At 46.9% G+C, this 16,901-nt stretch overlaps 2 protein-coding genes across 2 annotated transcripts in view; both read right to left on the bottom strand.

Moving 5' to 3' along the window:
* Window positions 1-16,901, bottom strand: part of LOC115540037 (uncharacterized) — a 45,574-nt gene that overhangs the window by 3,075 nt on the left and 25,598 nt on the right. The window lies entirely within an intron of this gene.
* Window positions 10-3,575, bottom strand: LOC115540043 (arginine-hydroxylase NDUFAF5, mitochondrial-like). Its single transcript, XM_030351027.1, has 5 exons — window positions 3,460-3,575; window positions 2,522-2,743; window positions 666-749; window positions 285-367; window positions 10-205 (listed from the first exon to the last, which is right to left on the bottom strand). The coding sequence occupies exons 1-5, from the start codon at window positions 3,539-3,541 to the stop codon at window positions 119-121; spliced, it is 558 nt and encodes a 185-aa protein (XP_030206887.1). The 5' UTR covers window positions 3,542-3,575; the 3' UTR covers window positions 10-118.

The following is a 16,901-nucleotide window of genomic DNA, read 5'->3' as shown; positions in this document are numbered from 1 at the left end:
TTTTCTGTCTCAAAGCTTGTTTATTGGGGTTCATCTTTAAAAAGGCCAACACTTTAAATCCCACACTATGTACATTATTATAACATGAATAGAATGTTCTGGCCGGGGTCCGGCGTCTCTACGGCGTCTCCTTGGTGACGGTGCGGCCCACCTGGGTCAGGTCGCTGAACGACACCGTAGCGGACCCTCGCTTTGCCGGCCGGGCCTGAAGACAAAAGGAAACACGCTGGTACCGCAAACCGAACACCACGCACAACACTGTGCTGAGGTCACATCCTGTTTACCTGGGACTCGTGAGGCTTCCAGCCAATCATGTAGAGGACGTGGAAGGTGGCGGGGACGCCGCCGTCTGGGTGGCCGTACATCTCTGGGGACGGGTCCAACCAGATCAACATTTAAAGTTAGAGTCTAAAAACAGTGTCGGTGAGGAGGGTAATATCAGAGGGAGAGAAGACACTAAACAGGAAGTGGACACATTCTGCAACTCGTCTACCGCGGAAACAGTCACTACCTCTTCTTAAAATAGACCTACAGCTCACACCAGACCTGACAGGATTCCATCCCATAATACTGCCTCTGATACTCCCCTGGACTAGTCCCAGACCAGGAAGGATCCTCCTGGTCTGGCGCTGACCAGAGGAGGACTCTAGTGGTTCTGTGCTCACCTTGGTAGATGACCGCCGCCGCCAGCATGGAGTCTCTGTGGAGGACGGACTTCCTGTTCCACGCACAGTTACTCTCACCCATCCCTGAGAGAGAGAGAGACCTGAAGACAAAAGGAAACACGCTGGTGCAGCCCCAGTAACGAGGGGGGGGGGGGGGGGGGGGGGCAGTGCCGACGGCTGCCTGGAGGTGGTGTTCGTGCAGGAGAAGGCCCTCTAGATCCCGGACCCCCGGAGTCCTTTGAGGTTTGGACGCACGGCGGACGTCCGGGTGCTGGTGGAGCCGCTGTGGTCCTGACACTGAGGACCTGACGGAGGACTGCACCGCCTCAGGGCAGCTCTCAGGGGGTTGGCGCTCATCAGCCACTGAGGCACGACAGCTCCCAGAGAACAAAGCCCTGTTCGTTATCATCACCATCTCTTTCTACCTGTTGAGCAACAGGAAGTGATGCTATGGGTATCTCTCTAATGCACAGGACGTGACGTCATTTTATTAGGGATGGTGAAGATACTGGGTCTCATAAGGGAATTGTATTGATCTAATCCTATTATTCAGCGTATTAATCAGCTGAATCCACCCTCTATAATGTCTTTGAGGTCTTAAAAACGAAGGTTGGCTATTTGTAATATCCACCAAGGCCTTCAGATTTTATTTTAATATCCTGATTCTAGGGTTCTATGTGGAGAAAGGGATTCAAATGCTGCGTTAAATAATATTATAATATGATGAAGTACAATATTATAAAATGATCATACTTATAACGAATAATTTAATAAAGTATACAATTTATATATGTAATGAATTCCTGACTAAAGTATAACATTTATATATGAAATGAATAATTAAAAAAGTATCATTTATATACATAGTGAATTCTTTAAAGTATAACATTTATTTATGCAATGAATTCTTCAATAAAGATGACTCTGGATTTAGACATGTCTTTCATACACATCTCCTCATCAAAGTAAAACCATTTATTTGTGATCAATATGTAATCAACTGAATTACTCTTGTGATGAATTCTTGTTAGTTTATAAGAAACTGCTTCCCTTCTCTATACCTCCCTTCTGTGCCGTCTCTCTCTCTCTGTCTCTCTGTGTCTCTCTCTCCTCTAATGATGACATCATGGCAGTGTGTGTCCCCCGCGGCCCCCAGCGGCCCCCCCGCCCAGCAGGGGCCCCTACAGGTGAACGTTCCTCGCTACCTGCTGCGCGGACAAGGCAAGGACGAGCACTATGAGTATGAAGTGAAGGTGAGTTTACAGAGCTGTATGGATAGCTCTACATCCCTATTTCAATATATCTATAGATTTATATATATAGAAATAAATATAATGTATATAAAAAAGATTTAAAATAACATTTTATTCAGAACATTATATTAATTTATGAAATAAGATAAACATTACAACAGATTTTTTTTTCCCCACAGGAGGGTTGTGACTGGTCAGAATTCCCTCCAATAGGAGAGCAGCGTGGGCTAGCGTAGTTTCCTAGCGCTGCGTGCTAGCGCTCCATGGACCACGGTTCATCCACAGTGGCGTAGGGGTGGTTACCGTGGGGCGGGGCATAGGCCAGCTGATAAACGTTTCCTCCGCCTGATTCCCGTCGCAGGACGTCGCCTTGGTCCGGGATCTCTTCGTACACCCCTTCAGAGGTCGGGTCAGAGGTCACGACGGGGTCGGGTGTAGGGTCGTTCCTGTGGTTTTGAAGTGTTTCCCTGGAACGGTGCTTCCTATGAATCAGAATGACCAGGGCCGCGCCCAGTGCCAGGCCCACCGGGATCCACCAGTAGTCAGCAGAGGTCACCACTACCTGATTGGGCGGATCCACCTTAAGGTACACTGTCCTCCTACCCTGGCAGTGGTACAGGCCGCTGTGTTCTGCTCGCGCCCGCTGCACCGTCAGAGTGCGGTTGTCCGCGGCCAGGCTGAAGTGTCCGTCCTCGTTGTGGTCCAGCGGGGAGACCAGGATCCCATTCACATTTATCTCCCAGTGGACCGGGGGGAGTGCAGAGGCGTGAGGACACTTGAGCTCCACCGTTTTCCCTTCAGACACGTGCACCTTGGAAGGGGACCCTGTGGACACCAGAAGCACGGCTAGGTTCACAACTCCTACATTTCCAGTATCTAGATTCCAAATGCTCAACTGTTACTGGCACTCGTTTTAAATAAGCGACCATTCTGAAAAAATTGGCAATCTTTGGAAAGGTATTAAAAGTGAATTCCCCTCACATGAACAGCATCTAACTCTACATGTCCATGAAAGCGTCAAAGAGAAAGGAAATGCTAACCCTGCAAACTCACACAAGGATGAATTTGGACTTCTGGGTAAGACGAGCAGACGGCAATTTACAGATATCTTGTGTATTCCTTTAATAATAGGATAACAAGGTCTTGGAATTGGACATCCCAAGAAAAGTAGGCACAGTACAACAATGTTTCAGATACATTTGCATATGATGACAGCTTGCTTTCTTTCGGCTGACGAACGGTGACGCATGCGTGGGTCAATGTAGACTGAATGGAGCCATCCTGCTCCTTAATGACCCGTCTCTGTATTGTCTAAATGCTACCTGCTACTCAATAACCTGTCTCGGTACTGTCTAACCCCTACCTGCTCCTTAATGACCTGTCTCTCTGCTGTCTAACCCCTACCTCATCTAAACATAGCCTCTTTAATTACTTATTGGTAACCGATTCCTAGACATGACTTAATCACTAATTAAAGTTATTAACTAATCACTAGTGATCATCAGTGATTTGTTAAGTTTCAGCGTAGGGCTATTCTTTACCTTGTTGAGCCTGAACGAGCAACACAGCCACTGCTATCCAGCCGTAGACCTTCATCTTGTGCACGCCAGCAATCTCTGACATCAACCTCAATCCTTGAGTGATTTACCCTCCAAGGGCGTGTCTTAACCCCCGAGAATCACGCTTCTTCTGCATTCAGCATTTATTATGCAAGTTATCAAGTAACACTCGCTTACTCATTTATTATGTAACACTCACTCTCTTTTTTTTCTCTCTCAAAGCTTGTTTATTGCGGTTCATGTTTAAAAACGCCAACACTTTAAATCCCACACTATGTATATTATTATAACATAAATAGAATGTTGTGGCCGGGTTTCGGCGTTTCTACGACGTTTCCTTGGTGACGATGCGGCCCACCTGGGTCAGGTCGCTGAACGACACCGTAGCGGACCCCCGCTTCACCGGCCGGGCATGAAGACAAACGGTAAGGGTGGGTCAGGGTGGGGTCAGGCCTGGGTCAAAAGGTGAGGCCTGGGTCAGGGTGCAGGGCATGCGGGCGGGGCAGGCCGACGGCTGCCTGGAGGTGGAGGTGGTGTCCGGTGCTGCAGGAGAAGACCCCCACGGCCCTCTAGGTCCCGGACCCCCGGAGTCCTGGAAGCTGAGGTTTGGACGCACGGCGGACGCCCGGGTGCTGGTGGAGCAGCTGTGCTCCTGACAGTGAGGACCTAACGGAGGACTGCACCGCCTCAGGGCAGCTCTCAGGGTGGTGGCGCTCATCCGCCACTGAGGCATGACAGCTTCCAGAGAACAAAGCGCTGTTCGTTATATGGTGCGTTCACATTGCTAAAAATTATTGTAAAGTTCGCGTGAATGAACCCTCACGACGCTGTTATGATTCTACTTCCGTTCGGCAACTCGGGCGAAATTTTGATACCAGAGTTGGTGACGTATGGTTACCTAGTGACGCGTATGAACATGGCGGAACATGAACGTTTTACTCAATATAAAAGAAACAACCATCTTATCACATACTTTACTATTGATTGACTTTGTAACGTCTGTTGGCATGACGTTGCTCAGTCTTAAACGTTGTGTACTGGTAAACAAGCCCTAGATAAGGGGAAGTGTTGCCTTCCATACAGTGGCAATACTGTATGTGCTTCTCATAAATAAGCAAAAGGGGGTAGGTGATAGGCATCAAGGAAATAAAGGCATGCAAACTTGAAACTGATCCTACTAAGTTCTGACTGGTTTTTATCGTGTAACAAAAACCCTGCTGTGAAGTACTCAGGTGTTTGGAATCGCATCCTGACAGCTTGGAATATTACTGTCAGGATGCGTTCCACCTGTTCTAAATGGTCAAATTTAGTGATATCAGCCTGAAAATCACAGCACTTATCTGTTGTGGGGAAATAAGTCAGCAGTATGAATTTCAAAGATGTGTGAGCCTCCTTTCCTATGGAACAGAGGGGGAACAGTATCTGACAGTATTATGAATGAGCACACTTCCTTCCAAAAGTCCATAACATTCAAAATGAAAAGTCTCTCACAAAAATAATATTTTTTATTGATAGAAATCTACAATACAACATCTTCAGATAAAACTCGCAAAAGAAAGTCCGTTTTGAACCTTAGCTCTCTCCAAAGTGCCTCTGTGGTACGAGCACAGCAGCTCGTGGGCAAGCTTTTTGTGTACGCGCGCATCCTTCGCTCTTCGGGTAATTTCGGACGGGGGCGGGGACTACTGGAAACACATCACGACGGGGAAACAGATCTCGACACAACACCTGTTGTTTCCCAAGTGCACATGAATGGTCGCTGTTGGGAACACGCGTAAGCACGAGCGTCATCACTGGCGAGCCGTCTCGTTATGACCAGGAGAGGAAACCGCCATAATCACCATCTCTTTCTCATTGCTGAGCAACAGGAAGTAACATTAGGGTTATTTTTCTAATACATAGGACGTGATCGTGTTGGGGATGGTAGATGCTGGGTCTCATTTTTTCTTGATCTAATCATATTTATTCATCATATTAATCAGCTGAATCCTCCTTCTAAAATGTCTTTGAGGTCTTAAAAAACGATGGTTGGCTATTTGTAATATCCACCAAGGCCTTCCGATTTTTATTCTAATATCCTGATTCTAGGGTTCGACGTGAAGAAAGGGATTCCAATGCTGCGTTAAAGGTGTCAAATAATATGATAATATGATCAATAACAATATTATAAAAGTATATCCACTTATAATGAATAATTTAATGAAGTATAACATTTATATAATATGCATTCCTGAATAAAGTTCAACATTTATATATGAAATGAATAATTAAAATAGCATAACATCTATACATGAATCATGAATGAGCTAACATATCTGCATCACACATATAATGAACTTCTTTTACATCGACTTTCTTGAATAAACGTAATCGCATATCATGGTAAAACAGACAATTCAAAATAAAATGAATTTCATTTTCAATTTCATCGAGCTAACAAAAATGACACATCTTATTCTCCTCACTGGTGCCCACCCACCGGCTTCATTCAATGTGTAGAGGGAGAATTCCTGACCTAATTTGAACCCATAGGGCCCTCTTTCTCTTAGACAAGTTATACAAAATATAGTTTTCTGTTTAATTTGTTTAATTTGACAAAATGTACGCAGCTTAGGCAGACACCTTACTTCAGAGAACCAGGTCTCTCTCTTTTTGAAGGATATTAGTTCTTTACCTATTTTAAGATCCATTACAACTTAGTCCGTTAAAACATCCCCACAACCCAATCCCACATATAAATCATACATGTCACTTGCCCATCATCCACTTTTATGCATGTCACATTCAAACACCTTTTTGGCCCCTCCGTTGTCATCCATCCTCAACAGCCTGTTCCACAACCTCATAATACACACACTCCAGCACTCCCTACAGAGTCCCACCCCACGTCTCCGGTTGCAGCTGGTATTGGTGCGAATTTATGAACACCCATAAAGTATCGGATGGCCCTGTTTTGGATTTAATTTTTGGGATTTTTTTAAGATGCATAATGAATTCTTTAATAAAGATGACTCGTTGACACTGGATTTAGATATGTTTCATTCTCACCTCCTCCTCAAAACAAAACCATTTATCTGTAATCAATATGTAATCAACTGAACTACTCTTGTGAATTAATTCTTGTTAATTTATAAGAAACTGCTTCCCCCTCTGTGCCGTCTCTCTGTCTCTTGGTGCGTTCAAATCGCTGGAAATCTTCAGTGTTCACAGTCCATCATGACAGGCTTGTCAAACGACAGCATAAGAGCAGAAATTAGAATGTATCTGCGGGATGATAAAAGTAGTGATGAGCTGCTGCTACAAAATGTAGCTAAACATAGCAAACCAACTAAAGAAAACCGCCTATTTAAAAAATGGAGGAGAACAACACAGCAATCAGGGAGCTTGCAGGCCAAGTAGCATCACTGGTAAAAACTGTCCAGCGTGAGAGACAAACCGGTGATAATAACCAAACCAACTTAGATAGCAAATCATTTTGGCTTTGTTTAGGCATACATTTGGCCTCTTTGGGCTTGTTTTGGCACATGAGAAGCTCCTCTAAGATGTGTGGGAGACCTGTGGCTTAATTATGATCTGCCATAATAAATAAAGGGCGCCACGTTATTCTGGCTGAGTTATGGCTCATATCTGGTTAACCAGCCGACAAAGTGATGTGCGGGACTGCAGGTCATGACTTTGGGTGCGCTTATGGCTTATGTCTGGTTAACCAGCCGACAAGGTGATGAGCGGGAATGCATTTCATGACTTACGGGTGCGCTTTGGCATCTATCTGGCTTGCCTTAAGGCTGCGCCAAGCCCGGGAATTTTGAAGATTTATGCCCAGAGAAGAGCCCTCCAACATCAGTTTGCCGGCGTGATACCTTAAGGTAAGTTGCATAGCCTACATTTATTCTCTTTCTAAAAAAATGTATTTTTATTTATCACATCAAGTTACTCATAGTCGTTTTATCTGTTTGAAACGCCCTGGTCATGCACTCCACAGCGTTACCTTTAATAGCTTATAGCCTACTGTACGTTAAAGCTTCTGCTAAATTACTAAATGTATGTAGGTCGGTTGGATATAGAGCAGGCAAATGCAGCGAGCCGATCATTATAAATATTTCCTCTCTAGCTAGAATATATTCTAGCCTATTTCTTGTGGATAATACGCCTTGCATTTAAAGTGTATAAATGTGTATTAGAATAGGCTATTGTAAATCCCGAGTCTATCCGCGCTACCTTCGAAACCTATGTCGATTAAAGTCGAGCAGGCTAGGCTAATGAGTACGCGCTATACCGGTGGGACCGTGGGAAATATGCAGAGACAGTTAAAATAAATTGTAGGCTCAACAGTAGCCGCGTTTAACTTTACATGGACACATCTGATACGTATAGATTTATATGCGGAATAGAATTAAGCAAAATATCACGACAGGCTGTGGTATGTGCTCATTATACCACTGTTAAGGGGCGTTGTTCGGCCCGACGCGCAGTGGAGGGCCGGCGACTATGGCGACACATTAGCGCCATAATTCAATAATGTGATAAAAGATGCATTCGGGCGCATTATATTATTTCACACGCGTAGATATTAAATGCGAGCGCGCAAATGATCTCTGCGCGCGCGCAAATTACCTCTGCGCGCGCAATAACAGCCTCTCGCGAATGATGTTCTGCTCTCGTGCGCGAATTTAGTTTTGGCACTATGGGGAGGGAACCAAGGCAGGGCGGGCTTTCCTGTGATTAGCCGTTTCTGAAGCGCGATATTTGATTGACAGCCCTCCTCTCATTCAGTTCTGAATTGTACAGTAAATGGCTGAAACGATAGTTGCGTACTGTAACTCTAGATTCTATGAGTATAGGCGCAGCCTTTTAAGGCTATCGCTATTGGGTTATCCCTAGGCGTGAGCCGTAGCACTGAAATTTTTTCCCACCAACAGCGTGGGCCTCAATTACGTCCGCGTGTGGCGTGCCTCAACGACGTCCGCATTTCGCAGATATAGTCGGGCGCCGCCGGCGGTCGTTCTGTTCCCAATAAACAGCTTTTCTTCAGCTATTTAAAGGACAATGAGGCCGACACTTAAAAGGCTGCGCCTAGTATCATAGAATCTAGAGTTACAATACGTAACTATCTTTTCATTTACTGTACAATTCAGAATTGAATGAGAGGAGGGCTGTCAATCAAATATCGCGCTTCAGAAACGGCCAATCATAGAAAAGCCCAACCTCCCTTGGTTCCCTCCCCCATGGTGCCAAAACGATAGTTATGTTATTATAACTCTAGTTCTATGATTGTAGGCGTAGCCGTCTAGGCTTCGCCTTATGGGCTTGTCCCGTGCGCGCGCCCGCGCGCGCTGAAAATTCAAACTATGCACCTATCAGCGTGGGCTCCGCCCACATTTCCCACGGTATCGTGTCTATATAAGGCGGTGTATACCGTCGCTCATCCTCCACGCTTTTCTTTCAGCATTAGGAGGGTACAGCAGGTGGGAAACTAGACGGCTACGCCTACAATCATAGAACTAGAGTTATAATAACATAACTATCGTTCTATTTCATGTAGGCTACGCCGTCTAGGCTTCGCCTTATGGGCTAAGGTGAAGCTGCGAGCGGAGCCCGATCAATGTACTCCTGCTGGACCCCAGTCAAAACGACCTAAGTCACCAGAGCACATTAAGACTCAAAAAGCCAAGGAAGTGTAAAACACAACAGCTTTATAAAAACTAATTCCTCCTAGATCAAGCAAGGCAATGATCAAGGGAGAAAAAAGTGAGTCTGTAAAGACTCCGGCTCTATTCCGTGCTTCATGGAACCCATGAAAAGGAAAAGAAAACCAGAGCAACACGGTTTCCATTAGGTCCGCTACCACCGGGGGCGGAGCTACGGAATTCGGCTCTTCAATAATGGGACTCTCTCGGCCGTTTCTTATTTGAAGAAAACGGCGGGAGTGCCTCACTGGTAAACAAAACCACCAGACAATTGGCGAGCCAATAGAAAACCCCCTAGCCTTGTTTTTCATTTGAAAAAAGGTGGGAGAGTAAGAGACTGGTAATCAAGACCAACTCGCCAGCCGGCGAGAGGAAATCCAACCACGCCGCTTTAAAGAACATGTCTATATTCTTAAGCCGTAAAAGGGGTCCCGGACTCTAGCACAGAGTTGCCGAGTGAGCCCCTGGACATGTCTAACATGTAAAAACGGACAAAGGGGCCGGGGGAAGACCAAGACGCAGCCGCGCAGATGTCTTCCACCGAAACGCCCTTGAGTAGAGCCGTTGAAGCGGCCACGCTCCGTGTGGAGTGAGCTTTAACGCCCAACGGTGGCGCCAAGCCCTGCCGAGAGTAGGCTAGGCAAACACCCTCACATACCCAGCGAGAAAACCGCTGCTTAGAGAGAGCGCGGCCCCTGCTAGCGTCGCTATAACACACAAACAACTGTTGTGTGGAGCGGAACGCTGCCGAGCGATTCACGTACATAGCCAACGCCCGAACCGGGCACAGGAGATGCAACTCCGCCTCCGCCTCACTAGAATGAGGCGGGGGGTGAAAAGCCTTAAGCACAATATCCCTCGACCGAAAATAACAATTAATGTTCTTCGGGAGGAACGCAGGATTAGGTCTGAGCAACGCGAAGGAGCTGTCCTCGTTTAGCAACAAGCAACTCGGGCTGACAGACAGAGCGGTTAGCTCATGAAGGGAAAAACGGTCTGTCTAGTTACTGGACCAGATAAAATGAGACGGAGAGGTAATAAAGTCTGTCGGCACGAGGACCTTGGATTTATTAAGTAAAGTGGCAACGGTTATACAGAGTCATAAGCGTGAGAAATCGAATATGTCTAAGTCCCTAATCAGCGCTGATGGTTCGTCCGGAGCTTCGCCTCCGTGGAAGGTCTGCTTCAGAAGAAGGTGAAGAGTCTCAGAGTGATACAGTCTTATGCTGTATCTCCTTGTGATGAGGTGTGTGCGTTTGAGATGTGTGTGGTTCTGTGTGTTTTTACTTGACCTTGGCTCCCAGGCACTAGTATATGCATGCATATCTTCTTGTGTTCCTCCTCACGGGGGAGAGCTTCAGAGCATCTCCTGTTGTGGTCCTCCCGTTCTTGAGGATGACTGGTGCATTGTCTGAGTGTCTACCATCTGCCGGGAGGAGAAATGGGGCCCTGGCTCCGGCCCTGACCTGACTATATTCTCATGTATGTGTTATGTGTTAAAAGTTGACTATATTATAAGGTGACTGCCATGTGATGTGCTCATTAAGCTGGGTAGGAGTTAGCTATATTTATAATGTACATGTGATGTGCTCAGCAGGTTATTTTGCCCAACATATCCCCCTCAAGTCGTCGCAAGACGACTTTTACTCATTAGGGGTACGAGGGATAGGACTCCAGCGCGGGACTACCATTATAACATTATTAGAAGTAACAGAAAGAAGGCAAATGACCATAAAAACAAATAACCATGAGCCTGGGATGAAAACAGCTCGCTGGACCGGGTGTATGGGGAACCACTTGGGAGAAACGCCACCCATGCTTCAGGCATGGGCATGCCATACACACCCCACCTAGGGGGTGGCATCCACCCCGGCCCTACATTGCGAGCAAACAATACCAACAATAATAGCAGCAGATAATACACAAAACATACCATAGACATACAATAATACAAAAACAAACACCAAAAACAACAACCAACAACAAAGCTGGCCACATAACAAAACCAACACCAAACCATAACAATAACAACAAAATGCAACAATAAAACAAACTCCAAACATAACAACAAAATGCAACAATAAAACGAACAGTAAACAATAACAATATAAAAATGCAACAATCACACAAATACTACACTAACGATCACAGGAAAGAAATGTAACCACGAAACGTGTCCCTAAATAATAGCGAAGATATGAGGCGGATAACGAATGGCAATCCCCCTCAACCCATCCCTAGAGGACCACACACTAAGGATGTGAGGAGGAGTTGACCGGTCGTGTTACAACAAGCAATCACACGCATGGGGCATCCAGGGTAGGCTCGGGGCACGGGAACAACTGAAACCATGGAATAGTCCTGAGCGTCATCATGGGCAGGTGGTCGCAAGGCGCCACCTGAGCATTAGACCCTTTTATTCAACTGCGCTCAGGACCTCATCTGATAAACGGGCAATCAAGGCCCCTGGAATCTCGCCCGTGTGTATCCCCGAGCTCCATCTAGTGGGACAGCGATATAAACAACAACATTTACGTTCCCGGCGTCGGTTGCGTAGACGCGGGCATAGATATGGGAGCGGCTAAAAACAGTGAAGCGTACATAAGCGAATACAGCCAGGGGTGCCCTCAAGCCTTAAGGGAGCGGGCCGCAGCCCCTGGTACCGGAACGCAGATCCCTGGTCCGGGCGTCGTGGGTGCTTCAGGTGGGAGGGGGGTGATGCCGTTGGCGGGGACGGGAATGGGGCAGCCCACCTGGAGAGGTTACTAGCACGTCACAGGCGGGGGGGGGAAGAGGGAAGGGGTGTTGCGGTGGGGTGTCAGCCGACGGTGATGGAAACAGGACGCCGGGGCCGTTCACCTGGAGAGGCCACTCGCACTCACGGGTAGATGTCCGGCTCGGCGGGGACACAGTCGTCGGCGGGGGCTGGGAGTGTGTAGGGGAGCTCGTACTCAAAGTCAAAGGGTGCAGGGTGAGGGAGGCCATACTCACAGTCAAAGTTTGCACAGGAAATACAGACCACTGTCAACAATTAATGATTGGTAAATGAATAATGAAATAGTAAAGCAATAATAAATCAAATAGTAAATCAATAATCAGTAATAAGGCAAGAATAAATCATTAACCAAATAGTAAATAGCAAAGCAATAAGAAATCAATAAGTAAATCCAAGAGGGCATACAAATAGGTGTAACCATAAACAAAATAAGAATCAAAATCACAACAAATAACTCAAAATATATGTGACGCAAAGTCCGACACTTTCAGCATGCATTGAAAGTCAACACCACAAAAATTATCAAATAACCACAACATGCTAGTGTTCACCATCTATCCTGTCCGACCATGGTTTTCCTGCACAGATATCTACACCACCGTTCGCTTTTATGGAAGGTAGCACAAAATCACTTAACATTGCCTGGAAAAAATGAAAAGTTCTACCACACTATCAATCCCAGCATAAACCACAATCCAGGGCTGGTATCCATACTGAATGATGTCGATTCAGGCTTCATCTTTCCCCAGGCCAGAGACAGTCTTTTGGGCCTGGTTCAGACGTGATTGTGTGTGTGTAAGGGCTAGTCAGTGTCAGGGTGACGGCCAAGGGGTTTGGGTCGGAAATTACCTCCGTAGTTGGTGGTGGGGTCCGTTTGCAGTGGCTGGGATGGGAAAAGGGGGGGGGGGGGGGGTCAGGGGATCTTCATGTATTGGTGCGCTGCATGGCGTGGGGGCTCTTGGACAATGGTGCAGGAGGTCTATTCTGTGTTCTCCAGCCAGATCAGGTCGGGCCCCTCTGGTGGTCCCTCGTCCAAACTCTCTGGTGTATACTCGATCCCCAGGTAAGCTTGGATGGCACCTGCTGCACCTGTAGCGCCCATCACTCATTGGGCTCTCCATCCATCCTGTGAAGGGGTCATTAATGCCGGAGCTCTCTGCCAACTCTAATCTGAGGGACTGTAACCCTGCCAGCACCCTGGCCACCGACCCATCCGGTGCTGTGTTATTGGGGATAAAAGTACAACATGTCGTCCTTATCATCCCACACACCCCTCCTTGCTCTGCCAATAGCATATCTATATCTATAAAGTCCCTTGACCTTATCCGTGGAAAAATTGACAAACCGTTGCTGATTATAGTATATATTATTTATCCACTCAACATTTTTGTTAATAGTGGACCACCAAAACAGGACTGATTCAAACCCTGCCGAAATCTGATGGCATCATCCTTGGGTAGTTGGTCGGCTCCGGGCGTGTCTGCATCTGGCTCCTCCTCTGGCCCTGGAACTTTGTGTTTCTCTTGCTTGTCTTGACTTCTCCAGTCAGAAACTTGATTACTGTAGTCGCACTTTGGTCTTTTGATGGGACTGCTTCTACCCATCTGTTGAACACTGTATTTCACACTCATTTAGCTGGATGTCAATCATTGTTTGCAAGTATGGTGAAGAAAAACCTTGTTTTCTAATTATTATTATTATTATTTATTTTTTTTAAATTCTCCTCAATACTTCCCCTTTGCGCAACGGTCAAAACCATGCGCATTAAATGATAAGCAAATCTAAGAACGCCGTTGGTGCAACCAACGTCGAAACGTCTAACCTTAACCATCAGCAAATTAAAGCCAATCTTTTGGGAAGGGAAATCGAAACCAGTATGTCCAAATCCAAAGCCCAATATGGGTGGGTTTACCATCAGCCGCCTGAAACCACGCTGTTCCAAAGTCATGCACTAAACCGAAAAAACTTACATGCGTTAGTGGCCTTCTATACCACAAAGGTAAAATAAAATAAAATAAAACGCGACATGCCCCGTTCCAAGACCACCTCTGCTGCAAGAGCTGACATATCTGACTCCTGTTCCTCCTCCACCCTACACCCCACCCGGCACTTCCTATGATTGTTGCAGCTTGTGACTTCATGATCAAGTAAGCCAGTGCCCACAGCGACTCTGCCAAGTAATCGTGACTGTGCCTGCCTTAGGTCGTCCCGGGTGTCAAGGTGGGATCTTACCCGTCGTTGGCTAACCAGCCTTCCATACTGGCTCGCTGCAGGATGCCGTACCTGGGATACGATCAATCCCCACCTATATGGTGGTATAGATCGCAAGGTGGAGGGATGGAGACAGCCGCTTCTGCCCTATGCAGCGTGTGTGTGCGTAAAAGATACACCTCAGGGAAACTATAAAACAAAAGGTCATTTATCAGAGTTAAAATGATTAAAGTGTTGCAGCAGCAGTAGTGGCATTTGAAAGGTAAACCCACTACTTCCGAATCCAAATTGACAACATAGCATGTGGGATCCCTTCCCAGCAGATGTAGCGCCAATCCCCGTCATCCTTGACCAAAGAGATGTACCCTATATTTTAATTGGTGTAGTCCTACTTGTACAGTTTATCAAGATTACGTTTTTACTTTATGCATATATTTTTAATTATTATCCTCATCTTTATCATCCCATATTTATTCAATTATTCTTTCCTGTGTGAAAATAATAATAAACACTTAGTTAATAGCAACACCTTCTTTAGTCCAATTGCATTAGATTATCATTACTGTGGTCCTAGGAAGACAAAAAACAAAATAAAAACTAAACTTAAAGAAAAACAAATTAGCCATAATGTGAAAATCCACCGCGTGTCTCCCTGTGACTCTCTCCCTCCTTGAGGAGAACACGCTCTCTCTCCCTGCGTGTCTCCCTCCTACTTTGGGTGCGGCCATAACGCCTTGAAGCGAGCGTGCTCCGGGGGCTGGGTGTGGGAGAAACCAGTGGTAGTTCCTTTTCTCGGCCAGCAGAGGGGTTGTTCAGGTGAAACCTACGGACAGAGACTACAAAGAACTTCAAACATGGCAGACGGGGAACTACAAATTTATCAAAGCCTGAAAACTCAACAGAGCTCTACCTGTATTCCTTGGATATGTGGTATTTTATGGCGTATGGCCACCACACGCTTTCAGTTGAACACACTCTCTATTTCCTTTCTCTGTACTGTGTGTTAGTGTGTCTCTCTGTACTGCCTTAATGGTGTAGGTCGACAAATGGGGGTGGTCGGGGTTGTGGACGCCCGTGCACTGAAGGCCGGGTGCGGGGAGGTTTGTCTTCTTAACTTTTTTAGTAACTGGGATAATTCTTCTAGCAGGGGGTGATCAAGAGTTGGGGTTGGATTGGTATTGATGCTGTCCAGTAGGGAGCGCTGTAGTTGGGGAAGGGTAAGGTTGGAGTTGTCCAGTGGGGGGCGCGGTGGAAGGGTAAGGTTGGAGCGGTCCAGTGGGGGGCGCTGTAGTTGGGGAAGGGTAGGGTTGGAGTTGTCCAGTGGGGGGCGCGGTGGTTGGGGAAGGGTAAGGTTGGAGTTGTCCAGTGGGGGGCGCTGTAGTTGGGGAAGGGTAGAGTTGGAGTTGTCCAGTGGGGGGCGCTGTAGTTGGGGAAGGGTAGAGTTGGAGTTGTCCAGTGGGGGGCGCTGTAGTTGAGGAAGGGTAGGGTTGGAGTTGTCCAGTGGGGGGCGCGGTGGTTGAGGAAGGGTAAGGTTGGAGTTGTCCAGTGGGGGGCGCTGTAGTTGGTGAAGGGTAGAGTTGGAGTTGTCCAGTGGGGGGCGCGGTGGTTGGGGAAGGGTAAGGTTGGAGTTATCCAGTGGGGAGCGCTGTGGTTGGGGAAAGGTAAGGTTGGAGTTGTCCAGTGGGGGGCGCTGTGGTTGGGGAAGGGTAAGGTTGGAGTTGTCCAGTGGGGGGCGCTGTGGTTGGGGAAGGGTAAGGTTGGGGTGGTCCAGTAGGCCAGGTCTATTTGGGGAAGGGTAAGGTTGGAGTGGTCCAGCAGGGGGCAGTCTAGTTGGGGAAGGGTAAGGTTGGAGTGGTCCAGCAGGGGCAGTCTAGTTGGGGAAGGGTAGGGTTGGAGTGGTCCAGTGGGGGGCGCTGTAGTTGGGGAAGGGTAGAGTTGGAGTGGTCCAGCAGGGGGCAGTCTAGTTGGGGAAGGGTAAGGTTGGAGTGGTCCAGCAGGGGGCGCTGTAGTTGGGGAAGGGTAGAGTTGGAGTGGTCCAGCAGGGGGCAGTCTAGTTGGGGAAGGGTAAGGTTGGAGTGGTCCAGCAGGGGGCAGTCTAGTTGGGGAAGGGTAAGGTTGGAGTGGTCCAGTGGGGGGCAGTCTAGTTGGGGAAGGGTAGAGTTGGAGTGGACCAACTTTGGCGGAGGGGGAGGTGTGGCTTGGGACTGAGTGAGAGAACTCAAAAAATGGCGGCCGTGATGCTATAACTCTGTGTGGCCTGTCTAACACACGAGAGCGGATGAGAGACTAGGGGGTAACTCTTGTCACTCTTGGAGGAGGAGAACGAGAAAAAGGAGGAAAAAACAGGGGGGAGGGAAGCAAAAAACAACAACAGGGCCTAAAGACGTTATTCAATACATCCAGATATTCTTTATAGCCAATAATCGTTATCTATCTTTATTGATTAATCTGCTTCAACAGACTAAACCGTCAACCAACACGGCAAAGAGATGTTGTTTAGTATCATAGTTTATCAATGCGACAGGTCCGGCAGTAATTCAAAGAAACACAGAGAAAAAAGAGATATCATTTATCCTTGTCAACTTGTCTAGGTCTAGTTTCAATGGTTCAAACAGTAAATTGAAGCGACACAGTAAAAAAGGTTATTTATCATTGTCAATTTATCTATTTCCGCAGGTTACGCCATAGAGCAACGCAATACGTCAGAGAGACATTTATTCATTATTATCAATCTATCTATTCCTACATTT

The sequence above is a fragment of the Gadus morhua genome, chromosome 3 (assembly GCF_902167405.1).
Source record: "Gadus morhua chromosome 3, gadMor3.0, whole genome shotgun sequence".
Taxonomy (NCBI): Eukaryota; Metazoa; Chordata; class Actinopteri; order Gadiformes; family Gadidae; genus Gadus; species Gadus morhua.
Note: the sequence above shows the minus strand (reverse complement) of the source record. Positions and strands in the feature narration are given on the sequence as shown.

Bases quoted from the DNA above. Each gene is read 5' to 3' on its own strand.
- LOC115540043 (XM_030351027.1), bottom strand. From the start codon at position 3,541: ATGTCAGAGATTGCTGGCGTGCACAAGATGAAGGTCTACGGCTGGATA. The intron at 368-665 runs GTGAGCACAGAA...ACCCGTCCCCAG, and splicing joins GGCGGCGGTCATCTACCAAG to AGATGTACGGCCACCCAGAC. The intron at 206-284 runs GTAAACAGGATG...TTTTGTCTTCAG, and splicing joins GGAAGCCTCACGAGTCCCAG to GCCCGGCCGGCAAAGCGAGG.